Source organism: Portunus trituberculatus, chromosome 48 (assembly GCF_017591435.1).
Source record: "Portunus trituberculatus isolate SZX2019 chromosome 48, ASM1759143v1, whole genome shotgun sequence".
In the NCBI taxonomy this organism is placed as follows: Eukaryota; Metazoa; Arthropoda; class Malacostraca; order Decapoda; family Portunidae; genus Portunus; species Portunus trituberculatus.
Genome location: NC_059302.1, coordinates 20,645,346 through 20,662,454, shown reverse-complemented (window position 1 = coordinate 20,662,454; position 17,109 = coordinate 20,645,346). Strand labels below are relative to the sequence as shown.

The 17,109-nt window shown below is 43.7% G+C and overlaps 1 protein-coding gene across 10 annotated transcripts in view; it reads left to right on the top strand.

Annotated features, from left to right (window-relative positions):
- Positions 1-17,109, top strand: part of LOC123498988 (leucine-rich repeat-containing protein 40-like) — a 63,367-nt gene that overhangs the window by 11,163 nt on the left and 35,095 nt on the right. For 2 of the 10 annotated variants that reach the window (XM_045246625.1, XM_045246621.1), the window contains exons 1-9: positions 1-124; positions 231-341; positions 4,584-4,705; positions 7,401-7,587; positions 8,029-8,246; positions 8,592-8,788; positions 9,335-9,538; positions 10,098-10,221; positions 10,729-10,901. In XM_045246625.1, coding sequence (XP_045102560.1) covers positions 253-341; positions 4,584-4,705; positions 7,401-7,587; positions 8,029-8,246; positions 8,592-8,788; positions 9,335-9,538; positions 10,098-10,221; positions 10,729-10,901 — 1,314 coding nt within the window. In that variant the 5' untranslated portion in view covers positions 1-124; positions 231-252. Of the gene's footprint in view, positions 125-230; positions 342-403; positions 423-4,583; positions 4,706-7,400; positions 7,588-8,028; positions 8,247-8,591; positions 8,789-9,334; positions 9,539-10,097; positions 10,222-10,728; positions 10,902-17,109 lie in introns of those variants that run through there. The other 8 variants (XM_045246629.1, XM_045246622.1, XM_045246631.1 and 5 more) reach the window with 8 other exon arrangements.

Sequence of the window (17,109 nt, the reverse complement as noted above, 5' to 3'; positions counted from 1 at the left end):
GCCCGCTTGTCTCTCGGTCAACCATCATTGTTTACACCCAGCACTGAGTCACGCTAGTAGTGTGTTGGGCGGCGCCTGGCACTTATTGTCATTGGCTCTTTTAGGAATCAGGAACACTAGCTTGGTAAACATTGGAGACCTTTACTTATAGCCGTGTCCTCCTTACCTGCTGTCCTTGTTTTGCAAGTGTTGACGTGATTAAACAAATGCTCTTTTTTTTCAATTTTCAGACATGTGTCATTTGTTGTTGTCATGAAAGAAGAGCAAGTCAAGGCTGCTGTCAGAGGGGGAAAGTACAGGATTCCAGCCCCTGCCAGTCATCTTCCAGCAAGAGAAAGCAAGTAAAGTGTTAGGTGTGGGTGTTCTTTGGGCGTCGCCTTGCCGAGTGCGTGGCCCAGTGCGTCATGTTTACCGAGTGAAAGGTGAAAGGGAAACCATCTCGCAAAGCGGTGTCACTTCTGTTTTATATTGGCCATACTTGTGTGCTGCACAACAGGTAATACCTGCCTTAGATATTTAAGAAAACAAAACTATAAATAAACAAAGGAAGAAGTAAAAGTTTTAACAACAGTATAAAAAAAAAAAAAACCTACCATAATAGAATAGTGTTTCCTGCCAGAGTTGCGAGATAACAAAGTAAGTGATAAGTTTCTGGGAATTGATAGGATGTAAGGGTAACAAAATAAATGGAGCACATTCTGTCCCTCTACCCTTTTGCTGAGATTTCCATTCTTGGAGATTTCAATGTTCACCACCAGCTTTGGTTTTCCTCTCCCTTCACTGACCACCCTGGTGAACTAGCCTTCAACTTTGCTATCCTCCATGACCTAGAGCAACTGGTGCAACACCCTACTCGTATTCCTGACCGTCTTGGAGACACGCCCAACATTCTTGATATCTTCCTCACCTCTAACCCTTCGGCTTATGCTGTCACCCTTTCATCTCCGTTGGGCTCCTCCGATCACAATCTCATTTCTGTATCTTGTCCTATTTTTCCAATCCTCCGCAGGATCCCCAAAGCGAAGGTGCCTCTGGCGTTTTGCCTCTGCCAGTTGGGGGACCTGAGGAGGTATTATGCTGATTTTCCTGGAATGATTATTGCTTCCGTGTCAGAGACCCATCTCTTTGTGCTGAACGCATAACAGAGGTGTTAGTATCTGGCATGGAGGCGTACATTCCTCATTCTTTTTCTCAACCTAAACCTTCTAAACCTTGGTTTAACTCAGCCTGTTCTCGTGCTATACATGATAGAGAGGTTGCCCACAAAAGGTACTTGAGCCTTCCATCTCCTGAATCTCATGCACTTTATATCTCTGCCCGGAATCATGCCAAGTCTGTTCTTCAACTTGCCAAACACTCTTTCATAAATAGGAAATGTCAAAATCTTTCAAACTCAAACTCTCCTCGTGACTTCTGGCATCTAGCCAAAAACATCTCAAATAACTTCACTTCTTCATCTTTCCTCCTTTATTTCATCCTGATGGCACCACTGCCATCTCTTCTGTCTCTAAAGCTGAACTCTTTTCTCAAACCTTTGCTCACAACTCCACCTTGGACGATTCTGGGCTTGTCCCTCCCTCCTCCTCCCTCTGACTATTTCATGTCTACAATCAAAATTCTTTGTAATGATGTTTTCCATGCCCTTGCTGGCCTAAACCCTCAGAAGGCTTATGGACCTGATGGGGTCCCTCCTATTGTTCTCAAAAACTGTGCTTCCGTGCTTGCACCTTGCCTGGCCAAACTCTTCCAACTTTGTCTATCAACTTCTACCTTTCCTTCCTGCTGGAAGTTCTGTCCTGTCACCCACTCTCTTTCTATTATTCATTAATGACCTTCTTAAGCAAACTTCTTGCCCTATCCACTCCTACTGATGATACCTACATCTTTCCACGTTCTTTCAGAGACGTCCAACCCTTCAGGAAGTCAACAGATCACGCGGGGACGCCACAGAACGCCTGACTTCCGATCTTTCTAAGATTTCTGATTGGGGCAGAGAAAATCTAGTAGTTTTCAGTGCCTCAAAAACTCAATTCCTCGATCTATCAACTCGACACAACCTTCCAGACAACTATCCCCTCTTCTTCAATGACAATCAACTGTCTCCCTCTTCCACAATGAATATCCTCGGTCTGTCCTTTGCTCTTAACCCCTTCGCACCGGATGTTAAAAAAGCCCGCCTGTATGATATACGGTGGTAGTGCCGCCGAGCGCCGAAACTCTGCAAGCTTGTCATACTTGTCGCCTTTGTGTATTATGCTGCTATTTTTAGTCACTATATCGCCTTCAAGAGGAAAGTGGACGCTTCTCTTCGGAGAAAAGAGAGAGAGAGAGTGTGACATTTGCTAATATTTTAGACACAAGCGGGACGATGTAGCTTATCTTCGAGAGGAAGAGGGGAGGAAGGAAGGAGAGGGAAACGAAGGAGAGAGAGAGAGAGAGAGAGAGAGATTAGAAAATTTGTTGTTTTTATTTGTGTTTGTTTTTTGTGTGTGTGTGTGTGTGTGTGTGTGTGTGTGTGTGTGTGTGTTTTCACAATGTTACAAGGCGGACGCATGTAACTTATCTTCGAGAGGGAGAGAGGGGAGGAAGGAGAGGGATGGAGAGAGAGGAGGGAGGAAAGAGAGAGAGAGAGAGAGAGAGAGAGAGAGAGAGAGAGAGAGAGAGAGATATAGAGATATGGGAACAGTCTATGCCATTGGGTAATTTTAGACAAGGTGGGATGCATGTAGCTTATCTTTAGTGATTGGTGGAGACAAGGATGGTGGGAGGAGCACTAGGATTTCAAGGACAGCATACAACGTGTGTAGTTGGTATCCAACACACTATCTATACGGGACAACTGAACTGAAGAAAGCTCAGAAAAGAAATATGACGTCTACGTAGGCGTCACCGTATTTGCTACTTGGGCTTCATGACGCCTACATAGGTGTCCTTTGCTCATAATCTTAACTGGAAACTTCGCTTCTCATCTCTTGCTAAAACATCTTCTATGAAGTTAGGTGTTCTGAGGCGTCTCTGATAGTTTTTCTCGCTCCTCCAACCGCTTATTCTTTATAAGGGCCTTATCCATCCCTGTATGGAGTACTCTTCGCATGTTTGGGGGGGTTCCAGTCACACAGCTTTGCTTGATAGGGTGGAATCGAAAGCTCTTCATCTCATCAATTCCTCTCCTCTCACTAACTGTCTTCAGTCTCTTTCTCACTGCTGAAATGTTGCATCTCTCTATCTTTTATCACTATTTTCATGGTAACTGTTCTACTGATCTTGCTAATTGCATGCCTTCCCTTCTCCTGCGGCCTCGTTGCACAAGGCTTTCTTCTTCCTCTCATCCCTATTCTGTCCAACTCTCTAACCCAAGAATTAACCAGTACTCTCAATCATTCATCCCTTTCACTGGTAAACTGTGGAACTCCCTCCCTGCATCTGTATTTCTGAATTCTTACAACTTGTCTTCTTTTAAGAGGGAGGTATCCAGGCATTTGCTCCCCTAATTCTGGCTGATGGTTTTGGCGCTTTTTGCACTTTTTAGAGAGCCAGCACTCAAATGGGCCTTTTTTTACTTTTTGTTTTGTTTTTTGCCCTTGGCTGGCCGTCTTCCCTACGTAAAAAAAAAAGAAAAAAAAAAAAGTTAAACTCTCTACAGGGGACAAGACACTAACACTCAATACAACTCCAGCCACATGTACTACTTTAGTCAGCAGCAGACTGACACTACCTCACGGAACCAAGCTTTACATCCCCACCACATCATTGTTCATGTAGTGCTGATGTTAGCTAGCAATACAAGAGAAGTACAGGCTTCCCAGTCTGATAATGAACATGTTAGCAAGGTTTGGTTTGTAAGGTTAGGGAAAGTCAACCTCAAGTACAGTGATTGAAGTTGTGGAAAAAGTAAAGAATGGCAACTCCTTTCTAATCATTGAAACAACCATGCAAGATGATAGAGTAATTACTATACAACATGTCTGTGATGTTTTTAATGTGGGGGACGGCTTTTGTAAGGCCATAGTAATTAAATTAATATTCCGGTGCCTGCAGAATCTAAGTCCACAATGATCAGTCATGTATGAAGGTATACAAGTTAGTGCCTGTGTTCATGTGTTGGTGAGTGTGTGGTGTGCGCACCTGGGTCTAGTGACGGTTAAGTTAGGTTAGGATAGTTTAGAGGGGAGTCTGGGGGGTGCAGCCCTCTGGTGAGTAGGTTATTATGTTAGGTTAAAATAATTTCAGTGAAAATTATCCATGAATATTTACATTTTCTAAATTTTTCCTTAAAAATGGCTGTTTTTGTCCTTAGAATGTTTTGGATCACCATATCTCTCTATCTCACCTTTTTTGGGTCCCCCCCAAAACCTCTGATTTCCCACAGTCCCCCAAGCTTGCTGGGGTAGATGGGGGGGTGGGATGGAGGAAAAGGGGGAGGTCCTATTCTGTACTTTTACCAAAGTTGTAATTGTGTACCAAAGTTAATAATGACAAGGAAGAAATTTAGTCCAGTATATATGATCAATGTTATGTACTGTAAGGCACTGCTGTCATGCATCAACAAGGTCAAGTAGTACATGATGACCTTGTCTCACCAGGTTGCCTGTAGTACCTCTGCACAAAACTCTCAGCCTAGAGACACCCTTGACACTGCCTGTGACATCAACGCATCCTCTGACTCCGTTTACACTTCTGCCTCAGACTGCTGTTCAGATGGATGGTGAGAACCTGCTGTGAAGTTTAGTTATAAATTTAACATGCATGTACTGAAATTAACTTGCTCCATTAATGGAGTTTAAGTACAATAATTACTTTATTCTGAAAAGTTTTCCAAAATCTTAAGTAGAATAATTTGTCCATGACTTTCAGTTACCAGGAGATCCTAAAGTTTCAGGTTTTCTAAGTTTCACAATGTTAAGATTTTCATACCAGTCCCTAAATGTTCTCTCCTATGTGGCACTTTCCTGGCAGTGGTGGCACTGTGGGTGAGTGTGTGGTGGCTGGCCAGCTGAACAGTCCAGGCTGACCAAACTTAACTTGAGCCAAGGCACTTTTTGCGGCTTGACCAGTAAAGAATCGTGTACCTTGAATGTCCCTCTGTAGGTTCAGTCTCTAGCTGTTCCATTTTTTTGCTTCATAAAAGTGCATCATTTGAGATTGATTTCCCATTGTTTCAAAAAATATTGTCTTAGAAAAACATGTTGAAGAGGAGAGATATTTGTGGCAATGTGTTGGTCATGGGCAGCAGATGTAGGCTATGGTGAATGGTTGGTGACTGTATGGACAAACTTAGGATGAGACAAGCACTATGGTACTGGCAGCTACCAATTTTAATTGCTCATATAATGAATTTTCTTATAATGAAGCATGTTAGTAATGCCAAAAAATGGGTTAGATTTAGTGAGCTTTGTCAAAGGTAAATTTTCAAGCTAAAATGTACAATACTGAAGCTAGAATATATAACAACAAATTCAACAAATATGTCTATATTACAGAACCAGCAATAAAGCAACCTTAAAGAAAAAATAATATTACAAAGAACTTTTCATACTGATAGATAAGTAAGGTAAAATGCACATAACACTCACCAAAGCTGCATAGTTAAATGGCAGGGGGGAACACATGGTAGGTAGGAGACAGGTGAGGTGTGCATGATTCTCTTCTGGTGCTCACAAACTCATCTCAGCGCACCTGAATCATTACATTACACCACTGTACTGTACTGCCCTGATTCAGGTGTTAATAGTAGGGTGTAGAAAGATGTGCATTATCAACTTTGTAATTCTACTTGCCTTGGACTGAAGCATTTACAATCAGATTTTTTTTCTTGTGTAAAGAAATCTCTCCCTGGTTCACTCATATCGTATCATTGACTTTTTACACATTGAGTGGCCACCAGTGGGGTTTATTCTACATGTTTAAGAATGTATTAAAGTGTATTCCTTGCTTATTATGCACATTAGTTATGTATTTTTTTTAAAGCAGGTCTTCTCTTTTAGTAATGAGAGTTGTGCTGATATCCCAACAACCGTTTCCATCCTTCAGGAAAACAGATAACTCTTTTTATAAAAGGAAGCAATGAAAGACGGTTCTTTTCCATCATTTAGTACTTTATGATCTCTTGGGTCCAAGTATTGTCTCATCTAGTATGACATCATGCTGCCATGCCACCAAGTGTACACGACTGTTTCACGAGTCCTGCATCACACAGCTTTACCCACTGTGTTCCTCCTCACTGCTGTACCACCAAACACCCTCACCACTAACCACTAACTGCTGACCACATGATCATGACTTATCACCTGTTCCAGCACTGCAGGGATATAAAAGTATAATTGCCATTTGCATGTGGATGGATGAATGGATGTAGGGGTTAGAATGACTAGGTTAGTGAAGTGTATTGAGGAATGAGGTTCAAGTCACTTGGGAATGAATACAAAAGTGAGATTACACAATGTCATGACTACAATGTATGAGTATGGAGCTGAAACATGGTTAGAGGAAGGAGACTGAATATAATGAGTTTTTGTCTGAGGGATACACATACTTCTCTATTGTATTTGCTTTTTACTCTAAGAAGCATTAAGATCTATCACTATGGCATTTAAAGTTATGCACCAGTTTCAGAGTGAATATATTGATATCACATAATGTAATCCCTAACTTGTATAGAAAGAGTTTTCCATCTGATAGAAAAAAGAGACTACAGTGAAACATTGGTTGCTGAACAGCTTCCTTTTCTAAATAATCAGTTGAGAAACAGACTCATGATGGCTCTGGTTGCCATACTACAAATTAAGTGCAGAACAAGCTACATGGCAGGTGATGCACACATGATGACAGTGTGCATGTTGGTCACACTACAGCCCTTGCTCACCAGTACACTAGACTGTTTGCTTTATGTTTTTTTGTTTATAACTGTATTCTTTATTTAGTTGTAAATGAAGATATAAAATGAGCATAATGCTCATCTGTACTAAATATTGACACTGTGTTGACACATTCCCTGTTCTCTCTGAGGCTTCAGCAACTGCATTATTTGTTTATTTGTTATGGTGACTGAGCTAGAAGTCTCCCACTTGATCATCACTCTAGTACTGGTTCTCACATCATTGCATTTTTGTGCTTGTATGATGAAATCTGTATCATTGGTTTCCAAATTCTCATAACAGGATATCCTGGTATGATTTTATGCTCAAAATATCCTTTAAGTTTGAAAAATCAATTATAGTGTCTGGGAATTGATTAATTGATTTTATGTTGATTTCTATGGGGAAAACAGTTTTGGTCTCCAAAACATTGGATTTTGAACAGCATTCAGGAACAAATTTTGTTCAAGAACCAAGGCTCCACTATATATGAATATTTATGTATGTGGATAGAAGCCATTGACACCCTCATTGTGTTGGATTTAGATTCACAGAATTTGAGAAAGTTTAGCAAGCCGTCAGGAATGATGAGAAGTAGCCAGGGAGTTGGGAGGCTCCGTGGGCGGGCCCGGGGTATCACAAGGGGATCTGGCTCCACCACCAGCTTATCCCGGCCAGGCACAGTGTCCTCGGGGTCAAGTAGAGGACGGTCTTCCTCAGTGGATGAGGAGAGGTTAGTCATTCATGTTGTACCAGTAGCTAACTAGCTTTTCTCAAAGTTTGTATTGAGATACAGTGATATTTTGTGTACTGTTCTCTTTACTTGTAATGAAATAGTAATGAATACAGTGTTTATTTGCCTTCACTGCATGTGCAGATAGGATATTGTGAGCCTCAGCCTTTGAAGTTCAGTAGTCACAGAAAAGATATACAAATTTGTCTCCCACTGAGATTTATAAAATTAGACTATTGGTGTTTAAAACTTCCATTTGTATATGATGCTGGTAGTGAAAAATATTGGCCTTTAAGGTGTATAGTTTTTAAATGTATAAATATATGGCAGGAAGAAAATTTGCCCATGGAATGTTAAATGTAAGAAGGCAAGAGACAAACGTAATTCTTTGGATTGTGTTGTTGAGAGTTTTTAATGTCTTATCTGTTGATCTCCCTTCAGCATAGATTCTCCCAAGGTCCTCAGTCGGCCCAAACCATCAAGGTACAGTTCAGTGCGTGCAAGAATCCAGGTGCGCCGAGGCAGGCCAGTAATGCGAGGCTTTGCCAATGTAGGTGCCGTGTTTGGGGACAGCAAGAAGGAAGAACTGCACCCACAAATTGTACGAATGGCAAGAAGATCAGGGCAGCTAAACCTTTCCAATAAAGGATTGGCAGTAGGTGTGTGGCAATAACATATTGTTGTACATTGCTTAAGTCCAGAACATGTTTGGATACAAGATCAGTTTTCACTGTCATGGTGGACTGGGATGTGTGATGTGCCCTAAACTGAGAAGTTTAATTTGAACACTTTCATTTTATGTGCTATATGATTTATTTGCAAGTTACTGGATTTCTTTGAAGTGTGTGTGATGGCAAAGAAGATGATGAAGTGTGTAGGATACTCTTAAACATTTGAAACAATTTAGAAACTTGTGTGTAGTGGTTACCTGTGATCTCATTTTCTGAAATGGGTCTTTGGTGTTTAGGTAGTTTGAAAAAGGTGTTTATGGCAGCATGTGACAGTTCCAGAGAAGGTGTACCGCATCAATGAGATAGATGCTGAGGAGGCCAAGAAGATGACCATGAACATGACAATGGACAGCAGTGATGATGACCGCTGGTGGGAGCAGGTTGACCTGACACGCCTCTACCTCTCCTCCAACCAGCTGTCAACTCTGTCCCCTGAGATCAGCAATCTTTCTGCCCTGCAGATCCTGGATGTGAGTGGTGTGTTGTGCAATTGTGCTGCGTTTGGTGTCTGCCTTGTGTTCCAAAGGTGTGTCAGTGTAATGTAGCTTTTAGTTACCTGAAAGCTTTTGAACTACACTTTCAGACAACGAAGTCTTGGCTCTTTTGAATACTTCCCAAAAATTCTCTCCTAAAGATAACTGATATCAAATTGTGAATATAAATCATTTACACAACTCAGAACTTGTCAACAATCTACTCCTTGAGGGGAAAATGGCGTATTTATGCTGTGCATTGTTAAAATTTGTACAGAATGGTCAGGGAATGATGATTCAGTAACTGTTTAAGTGGAAATGCAACAAGCTAAGGGAAGTCAAAAGCAGATACTAGGAGAAAAATCAAAAGTGGATAAGTGGGAAGCTAATGAAAAATCATAACAATGCTGATCATTATGTGGGAGATTTCAAAGGTATGGACATGAGAATAGGTAAATTTTGGTTAAGAATTATTTAAGAATGATGTGGGAAAGGCAAAGTGCATGTGGATGACCTAGAACCAACACTAAAGGAATACTTTAGCTTTCAGACAACAACCTCACTGCTCTGCCTTCAACCCTTGGTGAGCTAATCAGCCTTCAGCGGCTCAACCTTAGCCACAATCAGCTGCAGGAGTTGCCTGTAGGAGTGTTTGCTCTGCAGGACCTTCGCTCTTTGCAGCTCGATCACAACAACTTCACTACTTTCCCTGATGACTTGGGAAACTTGCCTGTCTTGGAGTACTTGGTAATCTTTGTGTTAGCTAATATTCCTGGAAGTTGTTTTTGTATTGTGATTCTTGGTCATTTTCAGCTTGCATATGCTTTTTAAATAATATTGCTTCAGGATTTGATTCCTATTGTAATGTCATATCTTAGTTTATCTTCACTTATCATTGGGTACAGGTGAGGGGGTAGTATAAGAGATAATAATATTGAACAGTGGTTAAGAAATAATGGAAGAGTCAGGTTGTTAATAGTCAAGGGTTAGTGTTCAGTACATGTTCTCTAACAGTATTCAAAACACTGTTGAGTCTTTGTGACATCTTTGTGAGCAGACTGCCCTTAAGCATTTGTATGTAGATGATTTGATCTTAATCACTGCTGTCTTAATTTTCTGTAGCAGTTAGTTAGTAGTTTTGAATCATTCACTTACATATGTGAGGCACTTACATTTACTCATTCATGATTTTGTTGGGTTCTCCCTTTGTTATTTTCCATGGCATATTAAAAACATTGATGGTAATGGTGATGATAATTCTACAAAATCATTATCCATCCAAGTATCAATAAAATCTGTATTTCAGGATGTTTCTCACAACTCCCTTGAGAGTTTGCCCTTCAGCATTGGTTATCTGCAGAGGCTGTCAAAGTTTAATGCTTCAGAAAATGAGATCAAGGAGCTCCCACCTGAAATAGGGGATTGTTTTGGTAACTACTATTTATTCTACCAGTTTCAAGTGTTTACTAATGATTATAAATTTTGCCATGTATTTTTAAGTGGTGAAATATTGAATGTATAGATGAAATGATTAGGTGTTGGGCACATAGAGAATGTCTGTCTATATACTTGACTAGGATTTTTCTGTTAAGTGAACTCACAAGCATTCCTTGACATCTCAGTCTGTATGTCATTAAGGAAGAATGGATTGAGCCTCACTGTATCAGGGACGAATAGTGCAGGTAAATCTGATAGTTTTACCAGCAGGATCTGACACTTGAACTAGTTTATTTCATAGGTTTTGGGCTAGGCTTTAGTTGTCATTCAGCTTGATTGATGACATCACTATTGCCTTTAAACTGATGCTGATACCAAGAAAAGAAATTTCACATAGATAAAATATAATGCATTGCTTCATTATTATAAAAAAAATTGCAGTGCAAGACTATTTTTATTTTTTTATATTTGCATTGACAAACAGTATGTACATTTTTCAGCACTGAGCCAGCTTGACATGACTCATAATAAATTAGAGTCTCTCCCTGACTCTATTGGTAACCTGCGGAAGCTAGAGCAGCTCTATCTTCGTCACAACCGACTGCGGAGTATCCCTCCCCTACACAGCTGTGTGGCCATGAAAGAACTCTACCTTGGAAACAATTTCATCAAGGTAAGGTTTATAATGGGTTACCTTTTTGCTGCGATTCAGAGAGGGGGTGGGGCACTTTATCTGCGAATTATGTAAAGGGAGGCGATAATGTAATGGATAAGGTGGTGAGCATGGGATTGGGCAGACGTCCATGCATAGGTTCAATTCCCACCACATACCACTTTGAAGATATGCTATTTGTCAAGTGGTTTAAAGTTATCTGCATGTCACCAGGATACCCAGGTTTTAGGTGGTTACACCAAAGAGGCACTTCCTTAGTGATATGGACCCTAATATGGGTACCACTATAAAATTGCTTCCACCACTAATGGGTGGAAGCTTAACAGTGCTTCCCACGTCTACTCTTCAAGTATACCTACAGGCGCTGTAGGCCATAACATAAAAAAAAGGAGGGTGTGGAGACAGACACTGTGTTGAATGGAGGGTGTGGAGACAGACACTGTGTGGAATGGAGGGTGTGGAGACAGACACTGTGTGGAATGGAGGGTGTGGAGACAGACACTGTGTGGAATGGAGCAGATCAGAGGGAAGTTGAGCTTGTATTTGCTGCACATTGTTACTACATATACAGTGGCACCTTGGAATACAAACTTAATCCATTCAAAATTTTGTTCTTACTCCAAAGCATCAAAATACATGTATTCTTATGGAAGTAATTATAATTCATTCCAAACTACCTCCCAAGACCAAAAAAATTATATTTTCCACCTAATTCCTTACTTTTTCAATACTATTACTATATATACTACTACTATTATGCTATAACTATAAAAGATAGGAAAATAAAGCAGGAAAGTAAGCAAAATGTAATATAATGAAAATTCAACTTCTCGTGGTCAGAAACAAGCATCACCACATCCTCATGTGACTCCATCAAGCCAGCACTGCACACTCTTATATAAGCCAATAAATTTTTCTTTGATATACTGCATTCATTATGGAAAATAAATCAGGGAAGTAAGCAAATTGTAATATGAAAATTCAACTTCTTCGCGGTCAGAAACAAGCATCAACATTTCCTGGTCAAGACGGCCCCCGACCACGACGGCCCTCCCCAACAGCCCCGTGTTTACCATGACGATCCCACACCAAATTTTAGGTTATTGTCCTCTTATTTCTCTCATTATGTTAACACGGTAACCGTGGATGGCAACTCAGCATTCCTGAGATAGTGTTTTGTAGTATGGAGCGTTAAAAACCATAACGTATTGGTACACCAGTGTACCCTGTGCAATTAGTGCATATATGTATCCAGGGTGTAACACAACTTTCTGTAAATATTGAAAGGGGTAAGAGAACATGCATTTCTAAGCAGAAAATGTTATATACACATATGCATTTTAAGGTTTTGTTTACCCGTAAGATGATTTTAAAATTTCCGAGAGGCGCGCGATAGTCCATTGTGTTTTTTATGAGGTGACGGCGACTGTTGCTGGCTTCCTGCAGCAGCCAGAGGTGCCACTTGGCTAAATACCAAATGTTTTAATATTGTTTTACAAACTTACATTTAAGACAGATTGTATCAACAAGTATGCAATTTACTGATAAACATTACACGATAACATTATTGCGGTGATTAAAAGTAAGCACTCACATACGGTACTACGTAGTACAGTACCTATCACTGGGTGAGGAAGGATGGGGAAGGATGGGAGAGTGGGGAGCGACTGATTTATTAATACAATCTGTCTTAGTATAAGATGCTCTATTAACAAGTATAATTTGAAACCATCTTACGGGTAAAAAAGAAACTGAGGCCACCGTGGTCTGTAGTGTGGGGCCGTCGGGGGGGGCCGTCGTGGAGGGCTGTTGTGGTCAGGGTCTTGACCATGACCCAGCGTCAACACATCCTCCTCAGCTGACTCCATCAAGCCAGCACTACGCACTCTTATCTAAACCAATAACAATTCCAATATTGTCATGCATCATAATATGTTTCTGAACTGCTTACTTATCCACGGAAATACATGTATATCTTATATATCACCAAGAAATACATAAAAAATGATAAAATACAGCATACTGACTGAAGTGCTCTCACCATCCTCACGCTTGGCGCCCTCACACCTACACAAACATATCCTTGTAAAAGCTGATACATGATTGGCTTGAAAACAGTGGGCCAATGACAGGCCTCGTTATATGACAGATAGCCTCAAGCATAAACAAACTGTGCGGCATAAAGGAGCGCAGCTTCTGAAAAGCACTAAGATCATGCCTGAAAGGCTCTAACGTTAGAGCCACGATCGTGCCTGACAGGCTATAAGGGTTAAGGCTTTTAATTCATGAGCTGTATACTCTCTCTTCCCCTTAGATCTTCTAGAATCTGTATGTCTGTATGTCTCGTGACTATGTGTGCTGCTACGCTAGGCAATGATCTTAATAACTAAAAACACTTAATATTATTATCCCAGGCACTACAAAACAACAACCAAACAACTGCAAACAACACTCTTGAGGCACTGAGGCAGCGTGGTGCCCCAGCATGCAGTCAGCTGATCGCGCAGTGCTGCGCACAGTCTGTTGACCGCGTTTGTTATTGTTCGTACTCCAAAGCAAAGTTCGTCCTCCAATGCAAAAAACCACGAGTTTTTTGTTCGTAATCCAAGTTGTTCATACTCAAAAGCGTTCGTACTCCAAGGTACCACTGTACTAATTACTGATATGTAATTACATATGCCTATATGCCATTATTCCCACATTCAGCACAGAAAATCAATCAGCACCTCTAAATAGAGATCATGCCTGTAACAGTGCCACATCACCTCTGCGTGCATGCGTGCCTAAAACCACCAGCCCAGCTGGCCAATCATACCTCAGATCCTTTCTGTGCTGGGCACGGTATTCACCTGTGCCTCTTCTCGCTTCTTCCTGCCTTTTGGTGCCCGCTTCCTTGCTGCTTCCATTTCTACTTCTCCCTGAGTTACCATGGCCACGCAGAGTTGTGTTGGATGCAAGAGGAGGTTGCCAGGCGAGGCTTTAGAGCCACATTCCTGCTGTGTGTCTTGTCGGCCCGCCATGTGTTCAACCGAGGACCGGTGTTGTGAGTGTTCCCACCTCTCCCTTCTTCAGTTCCAAGTGTTTGTGAAGGATGCTGAGAAGCATTCTGGCGGTTCCAGTGAGAAGCGTTCTCGCTGGCAGGAGCCAGCTTCTGAGATCCCTTGGGTCAGCAGGTTTGTCGCTGTAGAGTCTGATCTGGCTGCTATGAAGGCTTCTATTGCCCAGTTGTCAACGATCTTGTTGCCCCCTGCCTCCGGTTCCACATTTTCAGGGTTTGCGGATGGCAGAGTCGAGTGTGTGTCCGTCCCCCAGGTTAGTGCCAGGTGTAAGGGGGCCCTGGTCTACCCCTGGCTCAGGCCCTTCGGTGGAGCGAGTCTCAGTCTCCCTGGTTTGGCTCCAGGAGTGAGTGCGGGGCAGGCTCTCTCTCTTCCAAGCCCTGCCCGGAGTTGGCAGTCGGCCCCGCGCTCTGCCCCGCCGCAGGTAGCAAGTGGCATGCCTTCTCCCGCTGTTCCTGGCCCTTCTGCAGAGTTTTCGGGGCTCGGTGTAGTTAGTGTGTGTGTGGCCCCTCTCCCTAGTCTGGCTCTGGGAGTGAGGGGGATCAAGTCCCCCAGCTGTTTCAGGCTCTTCCATGGACTTCTCTGGTTTTGGGATGTGAGCTCGAGTTCAGCCCCACTCCTTAGCGTGGCCCCAGGAGTGAGTGTGGTGTAGATTCCCACTGTGTCAGGTGCTTCCAGGGAGTTTTCAGGTCTCGGTGGAATGAGCCTGCATGCAGCCCCACTCCCCAGTGTGGCTCCGGGATTGAGTGGTTTGCAGGCTCCCCCTGATCCTGTTTCTTCCATGGCTGGTCTTGGGGTCAGTGGATTGAGTCCGAGCAGCTCCTCTCTCTGTCAAAGCCTTGGGGGTTTGTGGGGAGCCAGCTCCCGCCGTGCCAGTTTCCTCCTTGGGCCTTGTTGGTGGTGGAGAAATGGGACTTCATGCAGCACCACTCCCGGGTGGGTTGCTGGGTGATGGCAATTTTGTAGGCTCGGCGGGCATGTCTTCCATGGGCCTGCCTCATGTTGATTTGCTTCATGGGTCATTGTCCTTGCAGGTCCCGCCCTGGCCAGTTGATGTGGGCACAGACTCTGGTGGCGCAGTAGTTAGTCAGGCTGCTGCTATGGGCTGGCCTTCGTTTTCTGAAGAGGTGGATGAGGTTTTTGATGACATTCCCTCGGGGGAAGCTGGCACTCCAGATGAGGAAGGTGTGGCCTCCTATCGTGAGCTTATTACCTCAGTGAGAGAGTCCTTGGGTCTCCCCATGCCCTCTCCTCTTGCCTCCACTCTTCAGACTGGAGTCGAACGCACCTCAGGGACTTCACAGCCTGGCGTCACCCCCTTGGTCTGGAGGTTCGCAGGGAACACCTGGGATGTTCCCTAGGGATCCTTAATCTGGCTTCAGCCAAGTTTGCATTGCCCAGGAGGTGGGCTTCAAGGGTGGAGAGGTGGTATACTCCAGAAGGAGATTCCTGTCGGGCTTCTCTCAATGATGAGCTATTTCATTTGGTGGAGAGTAAAGATCTTTTTGTGAGTCTTCCCTGGTGTATGGCTAGTCAATTAGAGGGTATTTCAAGTAGTCTGGTTGATATCACTTCCTGGACAGATCAGGTTCTGGGGGCCCTTGCTGGACTTTCCAGTGCTGCCCCCCCAGAGGGGCTTGGACTGTCTAGGAGCTCTTGCCAGGGCAAATTTAGATATTATGCAGCCCTGTGTAATGCTCCGTTTGAGGATGATGATGCTACGCAAGCAGGCTGTGGTGAGAAACCTCCCTAATACCTACGGTGACTGGGAGAGACGGCAATTGACGTCTTGCCCCGTTGGCTCCCATCTTTTTGATGGTCAGACTCTGGCGACAGTGGAGTAGAGGGAGCTTGAGTCCTCGCAACGGTCCCTTGTATTCCAGATTGCTCATGGCCTGGCTTCCACAGGGCTAAGACTGGTCGTTCCGTTGGTTCCCAACACCTTGCGCTGGTTGTGCCTCCTTCGGTTCCACCCTCTTTTGCTCCTAAGGTGAGTGGTTCCTTTCGCTCTCAAGGATTCTTCTGTGGCCGCTCTAGGGGCCATCTGGGATCTCGCTAGGGATGCTGTGGAGGTGCCACTGCAAGTTGGGGCTTGTCTGCAGCGGCTCTGGCAAGAGTGGGAGAACATCGGGGCCTGCAAGTGAGTGGTCAAGACCCTTTGGTATGGTTACGTTCTCCCCTTCCTCAGGGAGCCTTCCCCCTCGAGCGTGCCTGTGGAGTTTCTGGCGTACAGGGAGGGCTCGGACCGTCATTTAGCTCTGGAGGGCGCAGTTTCCAAGACGCTGGTAAAGGGAGGTATAGAACCAGTGGTAGCCTCTCAGGCCGGGTTCTATTCTCGCATCTTCCATGTGCCCAAGACCACAGGGGGCTGGAGGCCAATTCGCGACCATTCTGTCTTAAATCGTTTCCTGGTAGTGACCCACTTCCACAAGGAGACAGTTTCGTCAGTGTTAGAGTCAATGGCTGAGAGCGAGTGGATGGTGTCCTTGGAGCCGCGGGACGTTTACTATCAGGTTCCTGTCCATCCTTGGTCACGCAAGTACATGCGGTTCGTCTGGCAGGACAGAGCTTACCAGTTTCAGACTCTGCTTCAGCCTTGCCACGGCTCCTCAAGTCTTTTCCAAAGTGATGGCTCCCATGTCGGCTTGGGCCCATTGCCTCGGCATACCCTTGCGTTGCTATCTGGACGATTGGCTAGTTTCCGGTCCTTCTTGGGCTTCATGCCTCGACAGTGCTGGTCTCTTCTGTTTCTGTGTTCTCGGGTGGGGATTCAGGTCAACTGGGCCAAATCCGATCTGTCTCCCAGCCAAAGGAAGCAGTTCTTGTGTATGGTTCTCGACACTGTCAGAGACCGAGTCTTCCCGTCGCCAGATCAGGTCAGCCGTTTTCAGGCAGTGGCCCGACAGTTTCTGCTGGCCAAGGCTCTACGAGTGTCCCTCTGGAGGTTTTTTTTTTTACCATGTGGGCTTTTCACAGGAATTTCTGCACTAAAAGGGATACTTTTTATGGTACCTCCTATCTCAAAGCCCACCTGCTAGGAAACCGTTGCCCTAAGTGAGAAAACCCAACCTACACTCGGACCGTGGACAGGATTCGAACCCGTGCACTTGGAGATCCCTCGGACCCCAAAGCATGCATGGTTCCACTGTACC